Source organism: Patagioenas fasciata, chromosome 13 (assembly GCF_037038585.1).
Source record: "Patagioenas fasciata isolate bPatFas1 chromosome 13, bPatFas1.hap1, whole genome shotgun sequence".
Classification (NCBI taxonomy): Eukaryota; Metazoa; Chordata; class Aves; order Columbiformes; family Columbidae; genus Patagioenas; species Patagioenas fasciata.
In genome coordinates this window covers 10,271,292-10,292,469 of record NC_092532.1, presented here as the reverse complement: position 1 = coordinate 10,292,469, position 21,178 = coordinate 10,271,292, and the positions used below count along the sequence as shown (strand labels likewise).

The following is a 21,178-nucleotide window of genomic DNA, read 5'->3' as shown; positions in this document are numbered from 1 at the left end:
GCTGTACTTGTCTATGGTCTGACAAACATCTTGCAGAGCTTCCCCAAGGGTTCACTCCATCACATCGCTGGCAGCCCACGAGGAATCCCGTTTGTTTTAGCAACCGATGCAATTGCTGTGAGAGGGAGGATGGCATCAGGCCCTGGGGCTTTCTGCATCCAAAAAACCTGTGGTCTACCAGTTTATCTGTGCCAAAACTGAGATCCGTCTATTGTTAGCTCTTCTGACAGTTTCTTATCTTCTCTTTAGGTCTTAGTGGTAGATACTGTAGCACTTAAAGTCTGATGTAGCTGTGAATATTCGAGCAGGCAGGCACTCTGTTGCAGCTGAAATAAACAGTTGCTGTCATCAGATTAGTTTAATTTGTGTTACAACAATTAGCCAAGGAATACAGTTAAGAAAAATAAATGACAATCACTCATGTTTGAGATGTTGGACCAGTAAAGACAATAGTGGACTGTTTACTGTGGGAAGCAAAGAACAAGAAGGAAGCTTTCTCTGCCACTAACCCACGCATTTGCTTCTAGGTTGTCTCCTTAAATTTACGATGAACACAGTGGAAACAGTCTGGAATATCAAAACCATGTCTGAGGAGATTGAGTAATGGTGTGGGAATAATAGTAATAATCTCTGGAACCAAGTTAAATGATAAGCTGCATTCTGGAGACAATTATTTGCTTCATATTTACTTTTGTATTACAGTGTAGACTTAGTGCATTTTTCCATGCAACACTTCTTTAGTTATTTCCTTCTAAATTGTCATCAGAAGTGATAGAGAAGGCTTTCTGGTTTCCCACACACTAAATGTTTTTGTATTGTTTGTTTTAGAGTTGTTTTGTTTTGTTTTTTTTTGTTATATGAAATGCACACAAGTTCAGTCTGGTCACTATTTACAGTTACAGTCTGTCCCTCTTCTGCTCTGATGCTCCCCATCCAACTTTTGTCTCCCTGCCCTCCCAAATGATACACGCTTTTTAACTAAGCTCATAATTTTGCAATAATACTTTTACATTTTTTTTCTTAGGAATTATCTTACTAAACCCAGTGCGTTGCCATGTGAGTTGGCTGTAGTACCTCTGAACATGCTCACTCTTGGACTTTTCAAAACAAGAATTTGGTGGCTCTTTGGAGCTGTGATTTACAGATTTCCTCCTGCAGATCTTGAGTCACTTAATTCTTTATCACTTTGCCAGAGGTCGTGGGCTTTTATATAATTCCGTTGAAACCATCTGTCCTCCGAAAGAATTTGAGTACTTGAAATGGTGCAGATGTCAAATTCGATGGATTACCAGCTTTAGCATTTGATACATAAATGTGATACTGGGAGAAAGAGCAAAGCTTAGAGGCAGCCTCTGGTTTTAAGTAGACTATTTAAACCCTAAGACTGTGTTAATGTATTATTTATAAGGTTTACTCCTTTACATTCCATTTTCCTCTCTGATTTTTGTCCTGCAGTGTTGTTCCTCAGACCACAGTGATCCTGAACAACGACCGGCAGAGTTCGATTCTAGCCAAGATGGTTGGGCAGGAAGAGCCGTTGAGCAGAGCGGCCGATTCTCTGGAAAACATCCTCAGCAAGTTAGTAGCAGTTCCGAGAATCCTCCCCCTTCGTTCCCTCCATTGACAGATCTATATCAGTCTCTGCAGCAATTTGAAGTGCAAAATGGGGGATGTCCTGGGTAATAATGGGGGGAAAATGATCACTTGAGAACATGCCAACATCTTGTATTTAACCAACCAAAGAATGTGCAGCAGCCCAGTAAGGCTTGTTAAAATTTGTACTATCTAAAGCAAATTTTAAGTGAAGTGGAACTGGACATTCTGGGTAGAAAATGATGTTATTATTTAGGTTTTTATAACTTTTTTTTTTTGCACACTGGGCCTAGACTTTTCAATTGATGCAAATTTAGTGAGTGTGCATTTAAAATTTCTCATTTCTACTGCTATTTCCCTTTGACTTTATTTTGCGGGAGAGCTCTTTGTTATAAACAGGAGTAGTCTTGTTTAAAGGAGTAGCTTTTCTAATACATTAAATTTTGTTAATTACTGTTTTTCACTCCCTTATGACGATGCAATTCCTGCTTGAGGCTCGTATTTTCCCAAAGTGACGTGGTTTTGCTTTCCGCAGCGCGGTTCCCGGCCGCAGGCAGAACACCATCGTGGTGAAGGTGCCGGGGCACGACGACAGTCACAACGAGGACGGGGAGAGTGGCTCTGAGGCCAGCGACTCCGTGTCCAACAGCGGGCAGTTGGGAAGCCAAAGTATCGGGAACAATGTGACGCTCATTACGCTGAATTCTGAAGGTACTATTCACTGATTAACTGGGAGGATGTTTGAGCCAAGTAAATGTGGTGGTTGAAGGAACTGAGATTCCACTGAAAGCATCAGAGATTGTGTGGTGAGTCCTACCGAGAATTGTCAGGCAATGCAGCAAGTTTCAGGTAGGAGTGAAGGAATATAAATGAATAGTTTACTTGATTATTTATTTTTAAAAATATTTTCTGTTTTATTTTTATATTTATTATTATTTTTATTTTTACTAATTTTGCACAGCTAATTCAAATGGCTTGTAAAATTTAAACAGTATACCCCACTATAGCACTGTAGCTTTACGTTTTAAACCCTTTTAATTAAAACATGCAACCCGCAGGGCTGCCTCTCACCACAGGGACATAAGGTTTCAGGAAAATAAATGCCGTCTGTGGAAAATAAAATCTACTAGTTCATCTCCTCCTGTAACTTACTGTGACAGTCTACTTGTGTCATTATTATTAGTGTAAAATAGTTATTTTAACAAGGAAATTAATATTAAATACAGACTGTTAACAGGATAGCGTGTAGTGTCAGATTTTTATGAAAACTCCTTAGGACACAAATCAAATGTAGTGAAGCCTGAGAATTTTAGATTAACCTTATGTTGTTTTGTATGTTTGGCAATCTTGAAATGAATGTTAGTTGCTATATTTTAATCACAAAGAATATGGGATAAGGGACACTGAGTTTTAGGTGAAAATAAGATATGATGATAAATTAGCATACGTTTGAAACTATCGGTGATTCTTGTGATTCAGAAGTATGAAATATGAATCCTGGACTTCCATTTAATAATTTTACCTTTTTTTTAAACATTTATTGAATATTTACTTAGGTGTAATTCTGGATGTGGCAGTTCATATTTACATTTGTGTACCAGAGAAAATAAATTATTTGTGGCGGCAGAATGTATTTAGGAGGTAACCTTTGTACTTAGGAGGCAAATGCATTTTCTTTTTGATCTCTAACATTGAAACAGAAGGGCTCTGATATACGAGTGATCCAGTTTCTTTTGCATGATCTCCAGCTATCGATAAAAGCATGTTGGGTGTGCACAGGTTATGATGCAATTAGTGGCAAGGGTTAATTCAAGATAGCCTGAAACTGAGTATTTAAGAGTTTAATCAAATATTTTGGAACTGAACAATTCTGGATGGTGAGTTTCCTGCATAAACAAGACGCTTTAAAACTTTGATAATTAGAAAACTTCAAAAGTCGGTCTAGTGAAAGTCTCACGCACCAAAGATTGCCTTAGAACAACATTCTCAGAAACATTTGAACCTGGGATTCTTCAGCTTTTCTGGATCCTCTGACAACACGTGCATTTCAAACGGAGCTTCTGGGTCCTGTCCTGTGCGTGTTGTGACACGGTTGCTGCTGAAGGAGGTTTTGTTTGGAGTCAATGGGGAATTAAAGAAGACCGAGGCTGTTGGAGGCGTTCCTCTCAAAAAAATCATCAGATTGCAGCTAGTGCTGATATTTTGATGTGAAAATACATATAAAATGTGGAATCTGTTAATATTTCATACAGCTCTGCATCTGCTATGCCAGGAACGAAGTCTCTAACATGAGGAGGGGATTTGTTTTATAATGCCCTTTTTAGCTTGGTTGGTTGGCACATTTGCACAGACAAACGTGTTGTGGGCCTTTTATGCTGTTGTTGTACATGTAAATTTTGAAGAAACGGCTAATCCATTTAAGTCTTCAGATCTGATTTTCTTGAGACCTTTAGAACTCTCATCCATTAAAAATCTCTCGGAGATTGATGAATGTTCTGGGAATCAGATTAATACCTCTTGCCCTCATGAGGATGAGAGGAATGCTGAGCGAACGATCCTGAAGTATGTCACAAAATGAAATTATTAATAAATGAAGTGATGAAGAAGAATAGGTCTGTTGCGCAGACTCGCTTTCTTCAGCAGTAAAAGGCAAAAGCTACTGCACCCATCAGCTTTGCTTCATCATCTATTGGAGACTCCTGAGTGACTTCGAATTGCTCAAAGGAATCTCGATTTATTAGAAAATAGGAGATGGTGGAGAGTGGTGTAATTCAGGCCTTACACACAGACACTAAACAACAGGTTGTCAGTCTGACTCCTGTCAGTCATCTTGTGTCCAGAAATCAAAACTAAACCGTTTATCGTTGGCCTTGCCCTGGCTTTGGGTACGTCATTGACCTCTGGATATTCTCCGAATTTAGATTTATAGAAAGGCATTACTTGTTCTCTGCTGTTTTCGAAGAGCATTGAATTATTTATGGTAGTTCAAAAATGAGTGTTATTGCCTTTCTATTCCTGAAAAATAATTATACAGAGGCTCGGAGCTCCATTCCAATAATGGTCTAGAATAAGTGGTGGGATGGTTTGTTGTTTTTTCTTTCTTCTGACTGTACACTCTGACTTTTTTCCATCTTCAGTTGTATATTACTCTTTGCATGTGCACTAAGACATGTTCTCTCTTTTCTCTGAGCAACAGTTACTTAATTCTTTTGCTTTTCAGAAAGCTGAAAGTGCTTATCCATTTTATAGATGCCGTTAATGGTCTGTAAAGCATTATAAACAAACCTCTTCACCATGCATGTATCTAAGAATTCGGATAGAGACTGTTTTTCTGCGAGGTTTTGGTAGATGAAGACAGTGCGAATATGATGAAAATTAATGCTTTTGCTGTGTTTTTCTAAAGCCCTGTGTGCATTTTCTTGAATCTGGAGGAAGCTTGTGTTCAAAAACAGAGAACTTTTCTTGTTCATTGTCTCGATTTCCCACCCTGGATGGGAAATCCACCAGTATGGATTACACATCTTTCTCATTTAATGCAACAAGAAACAAACATTTATCAATAAGAAGTGTTTAAAGCAAATGTCAACAATTGATAGATGTGTTTTCCTCTTTTAGAAGTCCAGTTTTGACATGAATGTGTTTTTACTGTAGTTTTGGCGTACAGCATACACTCAGTTTAAACAAACTTGGCCCTATTTTAATCATCAGCTTTCTTATTAGGCTTAAAAACTGTAAGCAATTGATTGATGGAGAACGTTTTTAAACCATCATCATTTGGGCCTTGTGTTGATGTCCATGTTATTTTTCTCATGAGCTGTTGTAGGTCTTCAGGAACTGTTACAAAAACCTCGTTTGTCCATTTGTGTTTGTGAGGATTTAGTTACTCTGTGTGTTAAATGTTTTTTAATGCAGTCAGTTCAGATGTGATGGGAATGGAGTTGATATTTCTCTCAGGTGTATTGAAGCCGTGCAGAATTGCATGGCTGAACCAATATAAATCTCTGGGACCTCATGAGATACATCCCGGAGTCCTGGGGGAGCTGGCTGATGTAGTTGCCAAGCCACTCTCCATGATATTTGAGAAGCCCTGGCAGTCAGGTGAAGGCCCTGGTAAAAGGGAAACATCGTACCTGATTTTGACAAGGGTAGAAAGGAGGAACCCAGGAAGTTCAGACCTGGCAGCCTCACCACTGTCCCTGTGAAGACCATGAAACAGATCCTGCTAGAAACTGCACAGGGAGGACAGGGAGGTGATTCGGGACAGCCAGCACAGCTTCACCAATGGCAAGTCCTGCCTGACCAACCTCGTGGCCTTCTATGATGGAGTAACTACGTCAGTGGACAAAGGAAGGGTTAGGGATGTTGTCTGTCTGGACTTCTATGAAGCCTTTGACACTGTCCTCCACAACATTCTTCTCTCTGAATTGGAGAGGTGTGGATTTGATGGGTGGACTGTTCAGTAGATGAGGAGCTGGCTGCATGGTCACAACCAGAGAGTAGCGGTCAATGGCTCAATGTCTGGATGGGCACTGATGGCAAGTGGTGTCCCTCATGGGTCCAAATTGGGACCAGTACTATTTAATGTCTTCATCAGTGATGTAGACGGTGGGATCAAGTGCATCCTCAGCAAGTTTGCAAGTGACACCAAGCTGAGTTGTGCAGGTGACCCACCTGAGGGGCAGGATGCCATCCAGAGGGACCTGGACGAGCTTGAGAAGTGGGACCTATGCAAACATCATGAGGTTCAACTAGGGCAAGTGCAAGGTCCTGCATCTGGGTCGGGGCAACCCTTGGTATCAATCCAGGCTGGGGATGGAGGGATGGTCAGCAGCCCCATGGAGAAGGACTTGGGGGCTCTGATGGATGAAAGATTGGACATGATCTGCCATGTGCACTTGCAGCCCAGAAATCCACTCATGTCCTGGGCTGCATCACAAGGAACATGAGCAGCAGGTGGAGGGAGGTGATTCTTGCCTGTCTGCCCCGCTCTGCTGAGACCTCCCTGCAGTGCTGGTCCAGCTCTGGGTCCTAGCACAGGACACACATGGGCCTGCTGGAGAGGGGCCAGAGGAGCCACAGAAATGATCCAGGGCTGGACCAGCTCTGCTGGGAGGACAGGCTGAGGGAGTTGGGGAGTTCAGCTCTCCAGAGAGACCTTATTGAGCCTTTCCGGAATTCTCTGTTCACAAAAACTTTCGCCCTAACGTTGTTATGTTGTTTTAGATTTTGCCGTCTGCTGCAAAAAATAATACTGTGAAGAACATTAGATCCACGCTAGTTTTAAATTACAGAAGTTTTAAACCTATGATATTAAGTACCTATATTGTTTTCTGACTTTAATGAATTCTCTGGTATGTGGCTGTAATCCTGTCGAGGGTTGGTTTTCCAGTTGACTAAGCCGTAACCTGGCAGCCATGTGCGCTTTCATGCTCACCACAAAGCTATTAAAAAACATTATGACATTCTCAAATGTATTTGTCTACGTTTTTTTAGCTGAAGAGTCTTAGCATTAGACGAAGAAAAGCAAGTTGCAGTAGCTATGAACAAATAAGGTTTGGTAAGAATGGTGAGTAGATTTTCAAATGATCAGTGGTTAAAAGGAGACTTTAATAGACAACGTCTGAGATGAAAATAACACTCTTTTGTCTAGGTTCCAGTTACCTTGCATCTTATTTACTGCAAAGCCTTCTTTCTGGCCTGTGTTCAGAAAGCTGTTAGAAATACGATTTTCCAAACTTGTGATTTAAACCCTGTCATCTTCTCTTTCCCTATTTCACGTGCCCTCTTCAGAAGGAAGACCCAGTCCTTTGCCATCCCCCAGGCACTCTTTAGAGCTCATAAAATTGCTCTTTTTTTCATGGTGTTTACATAAAACTTAGCCATAGTTAAGATACCTTTCTTTTAAGATACTTCCTTTAAGATAATATATATTTTTTCTGTGGTACATACCCTCTCAATGTGTGTTGTCACCTCCCTCTCTGTAATCTGCCTGTTCTCATATTCTTGGGTTATAAAATTGCTGGATAAGAACATTGTATTTGTTCTATACTTCCATAGTACCTTCTGCAATACTCAAATCTGATTTAAGAGTGTTACACTCTTGGATTTGTAGAAAATGGTCAGAAAGTGTGGCTTTTGCTTACTTGTGGTTTCCATTTGTTGGGTGAACTGCTCAGGATTCATATATAGAAGAACACAGTTAATAAAGAACTCTTTCTGATTGGTCTCAAGTTTGCACTAAATAGCAGTTTCAAAATTTTACAGTGTTAAGTACTGTTTCCCAAGAAATGTGTACAAACAGCAGAAAGCAAAGAGTAGCTACTATCCAAATATATTTACTAATTTTTTGACAAATTTTGCTGTGATCAGGCAGTTAGATCTTACCTCTGAAGGTGCTGAGTTTTGTCTTGAAAAGCTTTACAAGAACTTGCTCTTCAAGATGTTACATTAGAATATTTGTAAAAACAGAATTTCCCTTTTTATGGACATAAACTCGAGCAACTGCTTCAGTTTAGCTCAAGGAAGCTCAAATGTTGAGTACTGACTGTTCAACTAAGGAGTGGGTCGTCTTAAGGCACCGTGTTTATTCTGTATGCACACACTTCTCTAGGAGAAATGAGAGCATTATTTTGCTTAATGTTAGATATTGCTTTCAAGATACAAGGAGCTTCAGGATGCAGGGAATATCATAATGTTGTTCATACACGTATTTAGTATATGGTAACATTTAAAATATTTAATCTGTGACTTGCTGTACAAACAAGAGGAGCATCTGTTCCTAAAACATTAAAGCACATTGTGTCATCCTTTTAAGTCTTTCACAATAGACTTACTGTCCTATTTTTAATATGGAAGGGAAAAAGAACAGGACCTTTCATCTTTGTGGTATAAGAATGTCCCATTCAGCATTACTATGTTGCTTTAAAAGCAGATATATTTTTTTAAATGTCTATGCCAAAGCCAAGACTTTGAAATTACTAAGAAACAAACACACTGTCCTTAGTATCTCCCAAGTATGCAGATGAACAGAGCTCCAGGAAAGCTGGTTTTAAGTGATATAAATAAAATTGTGAAATCCATTGATTTGGAATTTGGTTCAGTGAACTTTACGCTTGATACACTGACATATGACGTTTGGCACCGTATCCGATAATTTTGTGTTGTATCTGCTTTCTCTGCATTCTTTTTACTGCGTTTTTAAACTATCAAAAGTACAGACTTAGAAATGCAAACATGAATATTTTTGGAGGAGATAAGGGAAGACTGGTCTACATAGTGTGTTTAATTAGAGGATGAGTAATATTTTTCCATAGAAAATTGTTTAGTCACTTAATGTCTCTTCAGCTTTGCATCTGAAACAGTAACTTGACAATCGTAGCATTAAATAGGGTTTAGAATTTGTTTTCCAAATGGGAATCCAAGCAGCTATGTGTACGTGGCCCAGACTTATCTGTCTGCAGGATTTTTCAGTTCACTGCAAGATCAAATCTCACATGTTAGATGATCATTTGCAGCACTTTGCTGTTCCTGCCAAGCTCCTTATGACTGGATACAGACAGCGAGAATGGACTTGGAAATAGCCAACTTTTTGTACCTTCAACCAAGATCATATGCAGCCGATGTGAAGACACTGATGAGACTTCAGGAGCTTCAGTGACTTGTTAAAGCCAAAGAAAACGATAGAAATTGAATTGCTTAGATTTTTTTATTATTATTATTGGGAGCTAACAAATGAGTGATGTTTTTTTTTCTGTCTGTCACAGCGATGTTTGAATTAAGTCTGGTCCACTGTGTAAAGTTAAATATAACAAAGAGGCGATAAACAAGAAAGTGGGCAAAATCCAAATTAGAAATTTGTTTTTCTGACATGAAACTCCTATTCTAAGGGTTTAAGAATCCCTCTGAGTGCACGGCTTTTAATTTTCTTAATTTTATCTTGAATTTTTTTAACTGAGCGTTGTAAATTACAGGGGATCTCATAGTCCTCATTTTCTACTTCTGGTGAGTAAATTCCCTGGCTTTCCATGAGTCATAAAGTAAGTGAACCTCCTCTTTCTCTCATGGATTTAACCATATACTAAAACTGAGGCCTTATTTTTACCAAACAAGCCATCTCATGGATGTTATACTGAGCCTTCTGTGCACACCAACGTGTTTGCTGAATCAAGTCCTGTGTGCCCATGTGTGTTCGTCCACATTGGCTGTTGTCTATTGGAGAACTGAAGAACTTGTGAGTGTGGGATATTAGATATTTTCAGAATATTTTGTGTGGCGCGGGGGTACTCTGACCACAGCGACCCAGGAATTACCCGATGCTGTATCTCCATTAACCAAACCCTTTGTGCCGTACAGATCAGACTTGGAGCACAACACTCTTCTGACTATCTATCTTTTATCTTTACATGGAAATTAAACCTTTTTATCCCCGCCAGTCAAGTGTAAAACTCCAGTTCTGTGTCCAGGTTTCTGCTGTTTGTGGACGTGTGTGTGTTGTTCGCTCCCCTTGACCAGAAATCCCCACATCTTCACTGATTTTTGTGGTCAGAGAAGGTTTTGGTGAGCAGAGCTTTAAAGCTGTTTTTTAACCTTTCCTTTAGCACAAGCTTTAAATCACATTTGAGATTTGTAGGTTAACATATAGCCTACCACTCTGTTCCTTATATTTAATCATCATTAGTTAACGAAGTCAGTCTCTGTCAGTTAATCACTACCCTGTGAACTCTTGCAGGATGAAGGACTCGACCTAATTGACAGAAGTTTATTTTAAAAGATTATGTCAAATCTTTTGTGCATCAGCCAAAATATTATCTAATTTCTCTAGAAATGAGGCTTTATTTTTGTACATTTTGATTTTTTTTAAGACTAATTCACCTTTTTGCCTTTGTACTGCAGCTACCAGTTGTTTTTCTCTGTTGCAAATGCCAGATTTGCACCCAACAGAGATGAGCGAAGTGTGTGTCATCTCCCTGGCGGGGAAAAACACACATTGGGAGCAAGTCTGAAAGCCACAGTGACTCTTGTCTGATTTTTTTTGTTCTCTTGGCTTAATTTTTTTTATATTAACCTTAAGGCCAGCTCGTCCTCTTCCCATAGAAATTCTTTGCGCAACAGCCCCAGCCGCCTCCTGTCCGAATGAGAGGAGCGGTCAGCTGTGCTGGGAGATAAAAGAAATGGACTGAATACGGTAAAAAAGATTTGAAAACGGCGTTGAAAAGCAAACTAGTTCTGGGTTCAGTAAAATGGAGATAAAGGCAAATTTTCAGATCTTAAAAAAGCACCAAAGAGGAGCGAGATATTAGTCTGTCATTGAAATGAGCTTCCAAGTGCAGAGTAAATCAGATAAAAATGTCGGGACTTTTAACACTGGGAGTAAAAATGATCAAGAGCCACTTCTCTGATACAATATGTGGTGTGAAGAAACACAAGGAAGCACCTTTCCACATAGCACTCAAAGTGCAGCAAGGCCGTTAGGAAAATTAGCGAAAGAAAAATACTTGAGGGCAAAACGGGAAAGGTGCGTGATGGCCTGGGTTACGGATGAGTGTCTGCATTTATGTTTCATTATTTTTAAGCAGAGTGTGTTGGCTGTTATTTCTTTTCAACCCTTCACGTCATTTGCGGTTTGGTCATGTTTAAGGAATAAAGCGGCTCTGTGGTTGTACAGGGCCTGGTGAAGTCCTGACTCGGGGTCTGGCTATTAGAGTATATCTGCTAAACAACCTGCCTCCTCTAGATTCCATCTAGATATTACCTATAATGCCTGATAATACCCATAAAGAACCATTTCAGTAAGCATAAAAGGACGCTTGAGTGCTCGGAGCGTCGAATAACGCAGCTTTAATCAATAGTATTTATGTACTTAATTGCTTAGAGAGAATGTCCATCAAACTCCCTGTGTTTCTTTCCTTACTCGGTGTCTTTTCCCCCCACGCTTCCTCTTTTCACCAGTTTTTTGGGTGCCGATCTCATTGGATTTACTCTGTGCAAAGTGCCAGATGTGCTGGCAGGCGACTAGGAATTATTTTGATCTACAGAAGGAATAGTTTAAGCTTTTGTGCCCTCAAGAAGCTGCAGTGAGACAGTAGAGTCATGGTTAACTTGAGTCATGCAAGTTCCACTTAATGCAGAATGATTATAAAGCGAATTCTCTATTCTGTCGAAGCTTTTAAAGCAGGAGGAAAATGCAAGAGATAATTTAATGTGGGGCTTGTGTTCATAGGTCAGAATAACCAGATAGTGTCTTTTTTCCAGGCTGTTAGCAATAAAAGAACAGTTGCATGTGGTAAAAACAGTATGTTCTGGACTTGGTGCCAGTGAAGGAAAAAAAGGCAGACTTTTTTTGCAAATTGGAAAAAATCTTTGGTTTATATACATTGATAGCATTTGTTAAACAAGACTGCAGGTGAAAGGTGTTCTATACATAGTAATAACTCATTTCTAATAGTAATTCTGTCAACTGCTAAGGAATTAAGATTTTGATAGGGTATAAAATAATTTACTTAGGCTTTCTAGAATTTCTTTGAAAAACTTCCACACTTACCCAAAGATGTTTTTGCTTTGCCAGCTCTGCCCACATTTTTCTAAAGCAGTTGATTTATCTTCAGGAGCAGGCTGTTGTTTTCTCTGATTATGTTCACCAGGCTCGTGGTGAGGCCAGACAGCGGGGCATTCAAAACAATCATCATTCAGCTGAACCACCTTATTTTTCAGATGGCACCTGGTACTGTGAGCAGAAAACAGCCAGTGTGCCCTGTTACATAGCTGAGGATAAAAAGTAAGGCTCAAATAAAATATACATGAAAAAAAAATCGCAAGTGCGCGAAAATATATTCAGAACAGAGGAGTAAGTCCTGATTTCAACAGAAAAAAGTTTGAGGGATTAACTGCTACAAACTTCAGCAGTAAATATTTTCCCTTACAAATTATCATAGTTGATAATCTGATGTTTATAATGATGTATCAGTGTTGCGTAATCTAGCATTTGCTTCGTACTGTCATTATTCATCGCAATAAACTTGCATCTGACGTGTGGTATGACTCAACCCAAAGGTCATATTGGAAAAGTCTTTTTTAGTGTTTTGAGCTGCTTTTATGGTGTATTTTATTGCGTACTTCTGGCTTGTAGTCTAGTGAAATGCCGGCTGCTTAACCTGTGCCAGTACTTGGAAATAAAGATGCTGCTCGCACAGGGGTCCTGGGCAATGTGGAAAGGATTCGCTCGTCTGTCAGATCCCCGTCACCCTGATTTGTGACTGGAAGGGTTATGGAAAACAGGGGTTTGTGATTTTGTATATACCGTCAAACCGGACTTTAGAGGCATGTAATGAAAGGTAAATCATGTAATTGAATGATTTATTCACATTTTTACCATTCTGAAGGTAAGTGAAACAACAACGAAATGCTGTCAAGCTCCAGTGTAGAAGGGCTGAGTGACTCCTATGTCAGGAAATGTTGTTTCACTCCAAAAAGTTGAGCAAACATAGAAATAAAATCCAAATGGTTTTTGTCAGTGAACATTGAAATAGTACTGGAACGTTGTTCCATCCAGTTCCTATAAGCATTGTCAAGATTTGTACTGGAAATGGTGTTTTTATCTGGAGTGAGTGTCTCATCCCAGGTCCTGTGTTGCATCCTCCCCTTGGGTAGGGATCGCTCATCCTTAGGAGTTCGGTTCTAGTTTCTGGTTAGTTTCGAATCCACTAACTTTTGGCATTGGCTGCAAAAATTCATTTCCAGTGAGGCCTTAATATTTCTCTTAAAAAGAATAGTATTTTTCCTGCTTAACTGAGAGGGTTGGACAGAAATGAAACAAACTTCATTGTATTTAAAATGTTTGTATGTCAAGATGAGGAGTTTGGTCTGGTTCTGCTGCTAATGATCTTATACTTGAATAGAAGGGAAGATGCACTTGGCATGTGATTACCAATCTTTATGCTGGTCCTGTTCCTTGGTAAAATGTGTTTAGGAAATAATGTAGAGTTATTCTGTAAATCTGATGAAAGACCAAAATTTTGATTGGTATCTCTGGCTACATTTTGAATGATTGTCACTGCTCAAAATACACTTTTTAAGTGATTGAGTTCCTGCTCACTATTTATTATAATTTCTTAAATGTATAGTCTTGCTTAGACTCATTTTCATCTGATGCTTTTGGGGAAAACTGTGGTTCAAAACTGTTAGCTTGAGATTAGCTGTACTTTAAGAATATTATGGGGTTGCAGTAATGTTCATTTTTAGGGGATGACTAACATGATGGATGAGGACACTGTGATTGCAGTGAGCTCTTTCAGCTCTTGGCCTCTAGTATGAGATGCTTAAAACGATATCTGAGAGCAAGCAGGACATCTGGACTAATGGCACCAGTTCCTCGTGTAGGCCAGAACATTGATGGCAATCACTGCTGGTCACCATTGGTGTGGATTAGAGAATAGCTTTTTATCTGTAATAAATCTTGTGGGCCTATTTGTCATGCTAGATTTTAAAAGAAGTTTGTGGAGACTGCGAAGAAAATTGGAAGAGCTCATGATGACTTAAGAAATTGACTGTAACTTGAACCTGCCTGTTTCATTTTGTGCCACAATGAGAATTTCTCCAATCTCTGTTTTTAGAGGATTACCCCAACGGCACGTGGCTCGGCGATGAAAACAACCCTGAGATGCGGGTGCGTTGCCCCATCACCCCTGCGGACATGCTGCACATCAGCACCAACTGCCGCACGGCCGAGAAGATGGCGCTGACGCTGCTCGATTATCTCTTCCATCGGGAAATTCAGGCCATCTCCAACCTGTCGGGCCAGGGCAAGCACGGCAAGAAGCAACTTGATCCTCTCATGATTTACGGAATTCGCTGTGAGTATTAACACCGAAACTTTTGAATCTATACTGTGTAGATGAGGCAGAAACTTCTACTTGCAGTTAAACTACGTTTTGTAAGAATGGGGTGGGTATTGTTGTTGCCAATAGATGTTTTGTTAGTGTTTGTTTATGAAGGAATCCTAATGGGCTGGTTTAGTTCAGTTTGTTGTGTGTGTTCACCAGAAATTCCTCAATCTTGAAATCTGAATTCAGATTTCTTTGCAAGTACCAGCTGTGAGCGCACCAAATCTAGTAAATATTGGAGAAACATTACTTTCTCAGAAAATGCAATAAACAATAAAATTACACACATTTAAATATTGTTTAAATGTTCAAAACAGCGTAAGTCTTGAATCTCAGTTTTTTTGTGTGTATTATTTCGAAAGACTTGCTGTCATTGAGATGAAAGAACTTTGCAGTCTCTGGTAAAGGAGAGATTAAATATCATCATGTCTGTGGATTCATAACAGGAATTCATACGATGCAAATGTACTTGTGTCTGTTCCAGTCTGCATGAGTTTTTTGGTTACTAAAGCTATCACGCAGTATTGAGCAGATATTATATTGAAGATGAGATTTTTGTCAATTTAAAAGGAATCAAATGTGTTTTGCATATAGAATGTCGTAGGCTCAGCCACCAGTTTTAAGAACAGAATCTGGACGTATGTGTCTTGCTCTGATGCGGTGACTTCTGCTACAATATTACTTGGGGAATCCGCTGGGGACAGTCAAGGTTGTTCTATAGACTGTGGTGTAGATATTTTCTAGTAAAGGAGGTAAGTGGAGGCCTCTCAAACAGCCATGCATCTCACAAAAGTGCTACAGCTCTTTGTGAAGAGAAAGCAAATGTAAATGTTAGTGTTGAATTAAAAGAGAATCTAAAAATGACCAACTTTTCTAATTGAACTACATTTTAATATACCAGTAGGATCGCCCTGTTAAAAGATCTTTTATAGTCGCATCTTATGTAGGTCACAAATGGATTAGTAGAGTGGGAGTAATTTGTTGTACTAGAGTGTTTTGTGTGCAATTGCCAATTTGAAATGCCAATTAAGGCTTAAGAACATAGCCAGAGAGAGCTGACTTTGTGGTGTTTGAAGAGTTGGATGTTTTGTTTTTACGCTTCTGTTAGGGCAGCGGGTTTGATAGTTACATGGAGGAAAACGTGAAGAATATTGAGACTGCTGAGGAAACCTTCATTTGTTTCTAGCCATTTACTGGCTATCTTGGGAAAATTGGAAGGCAAAACTAACCTGTTCAAGTTGTTGCATTAGACCAGTTTTTGTCTCGTTACACACCTTAAGCAGAAGCCTTCAGGCTCCTGCTGCAAATGTATTAAATATGTATTTTTAAGGGAGGTTATGATTCAGAGTAATTTTGATCAAGGTAAATGGCCATGTTCTATTGTGGTTTTCAAACTTAGATTTCTGTTGACAACAGTTTTTAGAAATGTGAAGAAATGATTCTTGTTCCAGCGTTAAAGCAACTCACTGGCAACCTGTTTCCCAACCCCTTAAATCTGTGAGCACGAATCAAATGAGTTTATAACTATTTGTGTAAGAAGAACAGGATTTTGAAAATGGGAGCATGGGGCAAGAACGTGCTCATGTGACTGCTTAAGCTGGGGATTAAGTCGTTTATGTGAGGCGTTGTGGCCATGGAAAATTGGATTATAGAAGCGATCCCTGCAGCTGGCAAAGGTTTGTGGTGGCAGAATTGTACCCACAGTTGATCACGAGCAACCACATTCCAAGTGACGGGACAGAAACCACATCTGGGCCTTTGATGTCATTACCACAATTTGAAAGCTTTGGGATCCAGGTATCTGAAATGTATCTTTATTTCTTCTTCATGTTGACAAGCGTTTTGCTTTCTTTTGAGAACCACTGCCTAACGGAATAGGGATTTTGTGGTTTTTGGAATGATACACCCTGTGGGAATCTGACCGGAGTTTACTTTTTTGGGTACTTTAGTGTTAATGGTTATTGAGATTTGCTATCAGCAATGGCAAAGAATCCTGTGACAACCAACTAAGAAAATGCATGAAAACACAATGAAACAGCAAATAGGAATGACGTTGAGCCAGAAATGGTTTCCTGTAATAACACATCATCACGGCAAATAATTAGTCAAAATGAAATCTGATATTGGTGGCCGGTTTATGAATCCGCTATGGTGTGGGTGAGCACCGGAATAACTCATAGCTTTGGAGGATGAGACTCTGGCTGTGTTTGGTGGCAGAACCGCTGTTGAGTTGAGCTGGGTCACAATTTCATCCCCAATATTTGTCAGTGAGGTGCTGGGATGTGCCGTTCATCCCCACTTTGCTTTTCCGGTGGTGAAGTGTCGTTCCATAAAATGTACCAAAAACTGATTGCAATGCATGGGAGCTCTATTAGGTTGTTGTCCCAGCTGTGTGGTTTGCTTCTGCTCCAAGCAGTAATATTTGATGAATTATTTTGAATTTAAATGAAAAGTCTCATGTCATCAGCCTCACACCAGTCATAGCTAGAAAGCTCAAGCCAATAGAAACGATTTTATTTTTCCTTTCAAGTTTCTTAAAGTTTGTCAGTGGCAAGCTATTCCTTCCTTTATTTTTCTAGAAGAAAAAGAAAACCAACTAAATCTGTATTTAATAGAGAGAATATTTTGTATAATAGGCAGAAACGAGAAGTATGTTTATTACAAATTCTTGATATGTTGCGTAAGGTTTACCGCAGCAGAGATGCGAGTTTATCTTTGGAAGTGTAAGTTTTCACTTGTGGTATAAATTTGTGTGTGGGGTGGCAGTGGTTTTTGGGCAAGAAACCAAAATGACTTAAACACACTATATGTCATTAAGTAGCTCATTACTTCAACCCTACTAAAAATGCAGACGTTTTCTGGTGAAATGTGATATAAGAACATCCACAGTTGTAATTTTCTTTGTGTAACAGAAAATACAGGTTTAGCTCTTTTGAGATTTTATGGCGATCTCCACAAATGAGGTTGAAAAACCAGATTTCCAAATTCGGAGTTTTGCATTTGTAAGAAACTTTGTAACTCAAAGGAGGATTTCACATTTCACCTTGGAAAAATCTGAGAGGGGATTTCTGAAGTTCATAAAAGAAAATCTATCTATAATTCTTATTCTTTAAAATAATCTGGATAATGAAGTGAAAACAAAATAATGTTCGTTATTTCCTGCATGTGTAACTTTATTAGTGTTTCATTTCTGTGAAAACCTCTTGCATCTGCAGATTATTTGCAGATTATCACCAGTCATTTTTAACATATTTGTCAGTTTTGTTCCATTATAACAAGAGAATAGAAGATCCAGTACCTACAAATTAAACACAGAACAAGTGGGTGGGTAGAGGAAGGAGATACAAATTCACAAATTGCATTAAGGGGAACCTGTGCCCTTTGGTGGTTTATTGGGCACCAGAAATCCTCTTTTGGCTCCATACACTTGTTTGTTGCTCAGGGAACTGTAGACACATATTGAAAAAACTCTCACACAGATTCATGGGTTAACATTTTTTCCATCCAGAATACACCCTTGTCATTTACGTAACATAAGAAAAAAGTGTTATCTGAGAATGCCTTATGATAAAACCAGATTTTTAACTATATGGGAAACAATGTTCTGTTTCAAGTGGCACGTTACTTTTTTAGATGCATTTAGAAACATAGAATAGAATAGAAAGAAATCGGTAATCAAAGCTTGGAGTTTCTATTGTGTTGTAATATCGTTTCCAGCAAAGTACCGTTCGACTGTGCTAGTTGAAAGAGAAATTAACCCACTTTGATAGGAGAATGATACGTAACTGTGTCCTCCTCAGAGGGCTGTTCAAATTGAATTAAATGCTGTATTTGCTTTCCAAAATTCATTGACAAGACACTACTTGGGAAGCAGACCACCCACGTTTCTTTAATAGGAACCACGTTTGACTCCTGCTTGATTATGTAATGTATGTCAGATTGGTCTATGTGTGTGTATATATATATATGTATGTATTGATGTACATAACCCAAACATGATGCAGGTTGGGCCAGTTTAAGGAGCTTGTAACTTGTCATACAGAAATCTGCAGATTGCAGTGAGTCACTACTGTTGTGGCTTCTCATTTGCTTTTAATGAAGATTTTGATCCTAAGAGCCATGCAGGATAAGCAGCAGATGTACCACATTTCTGTTCTGTCTTTCTTAACTGTTATGCTGCTTTTAAATACCGGAGGAAGGGTAGGAAGTTGCTTCTCATACACAAACCCTTAGCTCTGATGTTTCCCACCACTGGATCTGTTTTATGAGATACTGCAGACTGTTGCTGTTATATAGAAGGTTTTATATAAATAAACATTAGTTACTGAAAGTGTACACTCTAGATACAGAATATATTTAGTATTTTTTTCATTTTTCCACTTTAAAAAGCCTTTTTAATTGCTCCATTTTGATAAACTCTACCCATTTTTCCTTTTATCTCCCTTTTCCCTTCCTCATCTCTGTATACTTTTTTTTGCACTCTCTTGACTTCTTTTTATTTCCTGTTTATAATGCTGAGCTTCATGTGTTTCATTTCTGAATATTGTGTTAGTCACTAATTGTAAGAGTGTGTAGTGTGTATCCAGTGGTTTACAACACTGTTACACGTGAGTGCAAAGGAGATGGTTACATGTCCTGGTCGTCAGCAGTTGTAGGTGTGACCTTGGGTTCTATCGGGAGACTGTTGGAGAAGTGCAAGAAAAATTCAGACTTTCTCAAATTGGCGTTTTGTTCCATCTCTTTAATATTTCATCAGCACTGGAAATTGATGAATTTTTGTCACTCGGATTGTTGTGACCACATTGTTAATTGTTGATTCAATCCATCCACCCCGGCAGAGCGGCTGACTCAAGAATCAGCCGTGATTTAGATACTGCGGAGGTTTGGGGAAGAGAAATGGGTTAGTGGCAGCGCTCGGGCTAGGAATTTGTGGACTATCTCTGTCTTCTGCTTAACCTGTGCTTCTGTTTCTTTATTATATAGGACATTAAGTAATCTTCCAAGCTATAGTAGTCTGAAAAGTAGTGGTGTGGTTTGTATCCGCATGGATGAGCTAATCTTGTGGTCCCTGGAAGTGCTTTTTACCGACATTTTCTTCTCATAGTAATAAATACCGTGGACTGTAGCTCTTTGGAAATAAAGATTTGCTTCGGGCTGTTCCTGTGAGGACCGCGGTGTTATCAGATGCCCTAGTGCGTTCTCAACTGCCAGACCAGGGCTCAGAGGCAGGACAAGCTTCCTTTTGCAGTTGGATTGAGTCTAAGCAGACAAGAGTTTGCCCAATTCTGCAGCATCGTGCCTGTGGCAGATGGAGGTGGAGCAGGTTCTCCTGAGCTGTCCGCTGGTCCAAACCTCTGCTCTGCATCTTACCACGTGGACCATCTCCGTCTGAGAAATTCCAAAGAGCTGCATGTGGTTCATTCTGAATTCCGTGAGAGTTGGGGACTGTTGGTGGGAGCACAACTTGGGCAGAGTTTGCAGAGGTGTTGGACTATCTCATATGAAGCAAAATTTGAGCGTTCAGCACATCTTTAAATAGAAAGAAGGGAAAGAAAGCATTAATTTTTTTGGTACGGCACCCCTGGGAAGGGCCTTGTGTTGCAGCAGTGCTGCTTTTTTCAGCTGTTTTGTTCCTTTGAGCTGCCTTCAGTTCCAAAGAGCTGCTGCTTTGTGAATCAATTAAACGCTGCCACATGGAGGGAAGTGATAACCTCTTTTGAGGGGAGGCAGGAAGATAATATGAGAACCCATTGAGTTTATCTCAGCACCGCAGTTCTCATAAATGGCATCAATGCTGGCACTTGCTTACTGACGTTATGTAAGGCCTGTAATTTAATGCTGGCTGTTGTTTCCTTCTTTCCCAGGCACTTCTGTTTACTTCAATTACTTTCCTGGCCAGTTGCTCTTTAATAAAACTGAAATAAAAGCAGCAATTTGGGGGAATAAAATAAATTGTTGGCAGCGTGTTTCCTCTCTCCTTCTCACCCTTCACTTGTTGTTCTTACGTTATACAAGCGTTTAATTTAATTTTCTGTTCCCGAACGTAAGCAGCTGCTCGGCCTGTCAGTTGCAGCCGTGATTGCGTGGAACTTGATTGTGCATGATGTGCTGTCAAGCACTTCTGGGCTATTAGGCTCTGCAGAAAGAAGAAAACCGATGCATTAGGTCACTTGGACCGTCTCTTTCCAGCTGATTCTTCCATCCTGTCAATGGTTTTCCACTTTGGCCAGACTTATTTAAAGGACGTGCTGAAGTGCACTGGTCCTCACTTCTTGAGAGGCAGCTAAAAACATTCAGATAAGTCCGTGAGCATGAAAGCAGTTTTCTCAGTGACTTTAAATGTGTGATTCAGGAGCGTGTAATGAAAAAAGAGGCAAGTTGTGTAATTTGTAAGATGTGCTCATGGGGAAAGTTACTGCTGCAAATAAGATAACTTAGTTGAAAAAGCGCTGGGTTTTATTCTGATGAAAATCAGGGGACTCTTGTATGGATTTTAGAAATTGTTACAGATTCATGTATTAACAAGCCCAAACCTGATGTCAGCAAGAAGTATTGGACCTTTTATAGTCAAGGTGTTGAGTGTGATGTCCAAAAATCATCTTTATCAATACTGCAGATCCATCCAAGCTAGGAAGTCACAAATGACTCTTTGCGTCACCATTGTGCTAATCACGGTTTTCTTGGGGCTGATTCCTCTGTTCATGGAA

General features: G+C 39.5%; 1 protein-coding gene across 4 annotated transcripts in view; it reads left to right on the top strand.

The window, feature by feature from the left end:
- Positions 1 to 21,178, top strand: part of BANP (BTG3 associated nuclear protein) — a 129,885-nt gene that overhangs the window by 27,169 nt on the left and 81,538 nt on the right. For all 4 annotated transcript variants that reach the window (XM_065848137.2, XM_071814565.1, XM_071814566.1 and 1 more), the window contains exons 5-7: positions 1,456 to 1,578; positions 2,129 to 2,304; positions 14,202 to 14,441. In XM_065848137.2, the coding sequence (XP_065704209.1) occupies positions 1,456 to 1,578; positions 2,129 to 2,304; positions 14,202 to 14,441 (539 nt within the window). The remainder of the gene's footprint in view (positions 1 to 1,455; positions 1,579 to 2,128; positions 2,305 to 14,201; positions 14,442 to 21,178) is intronic.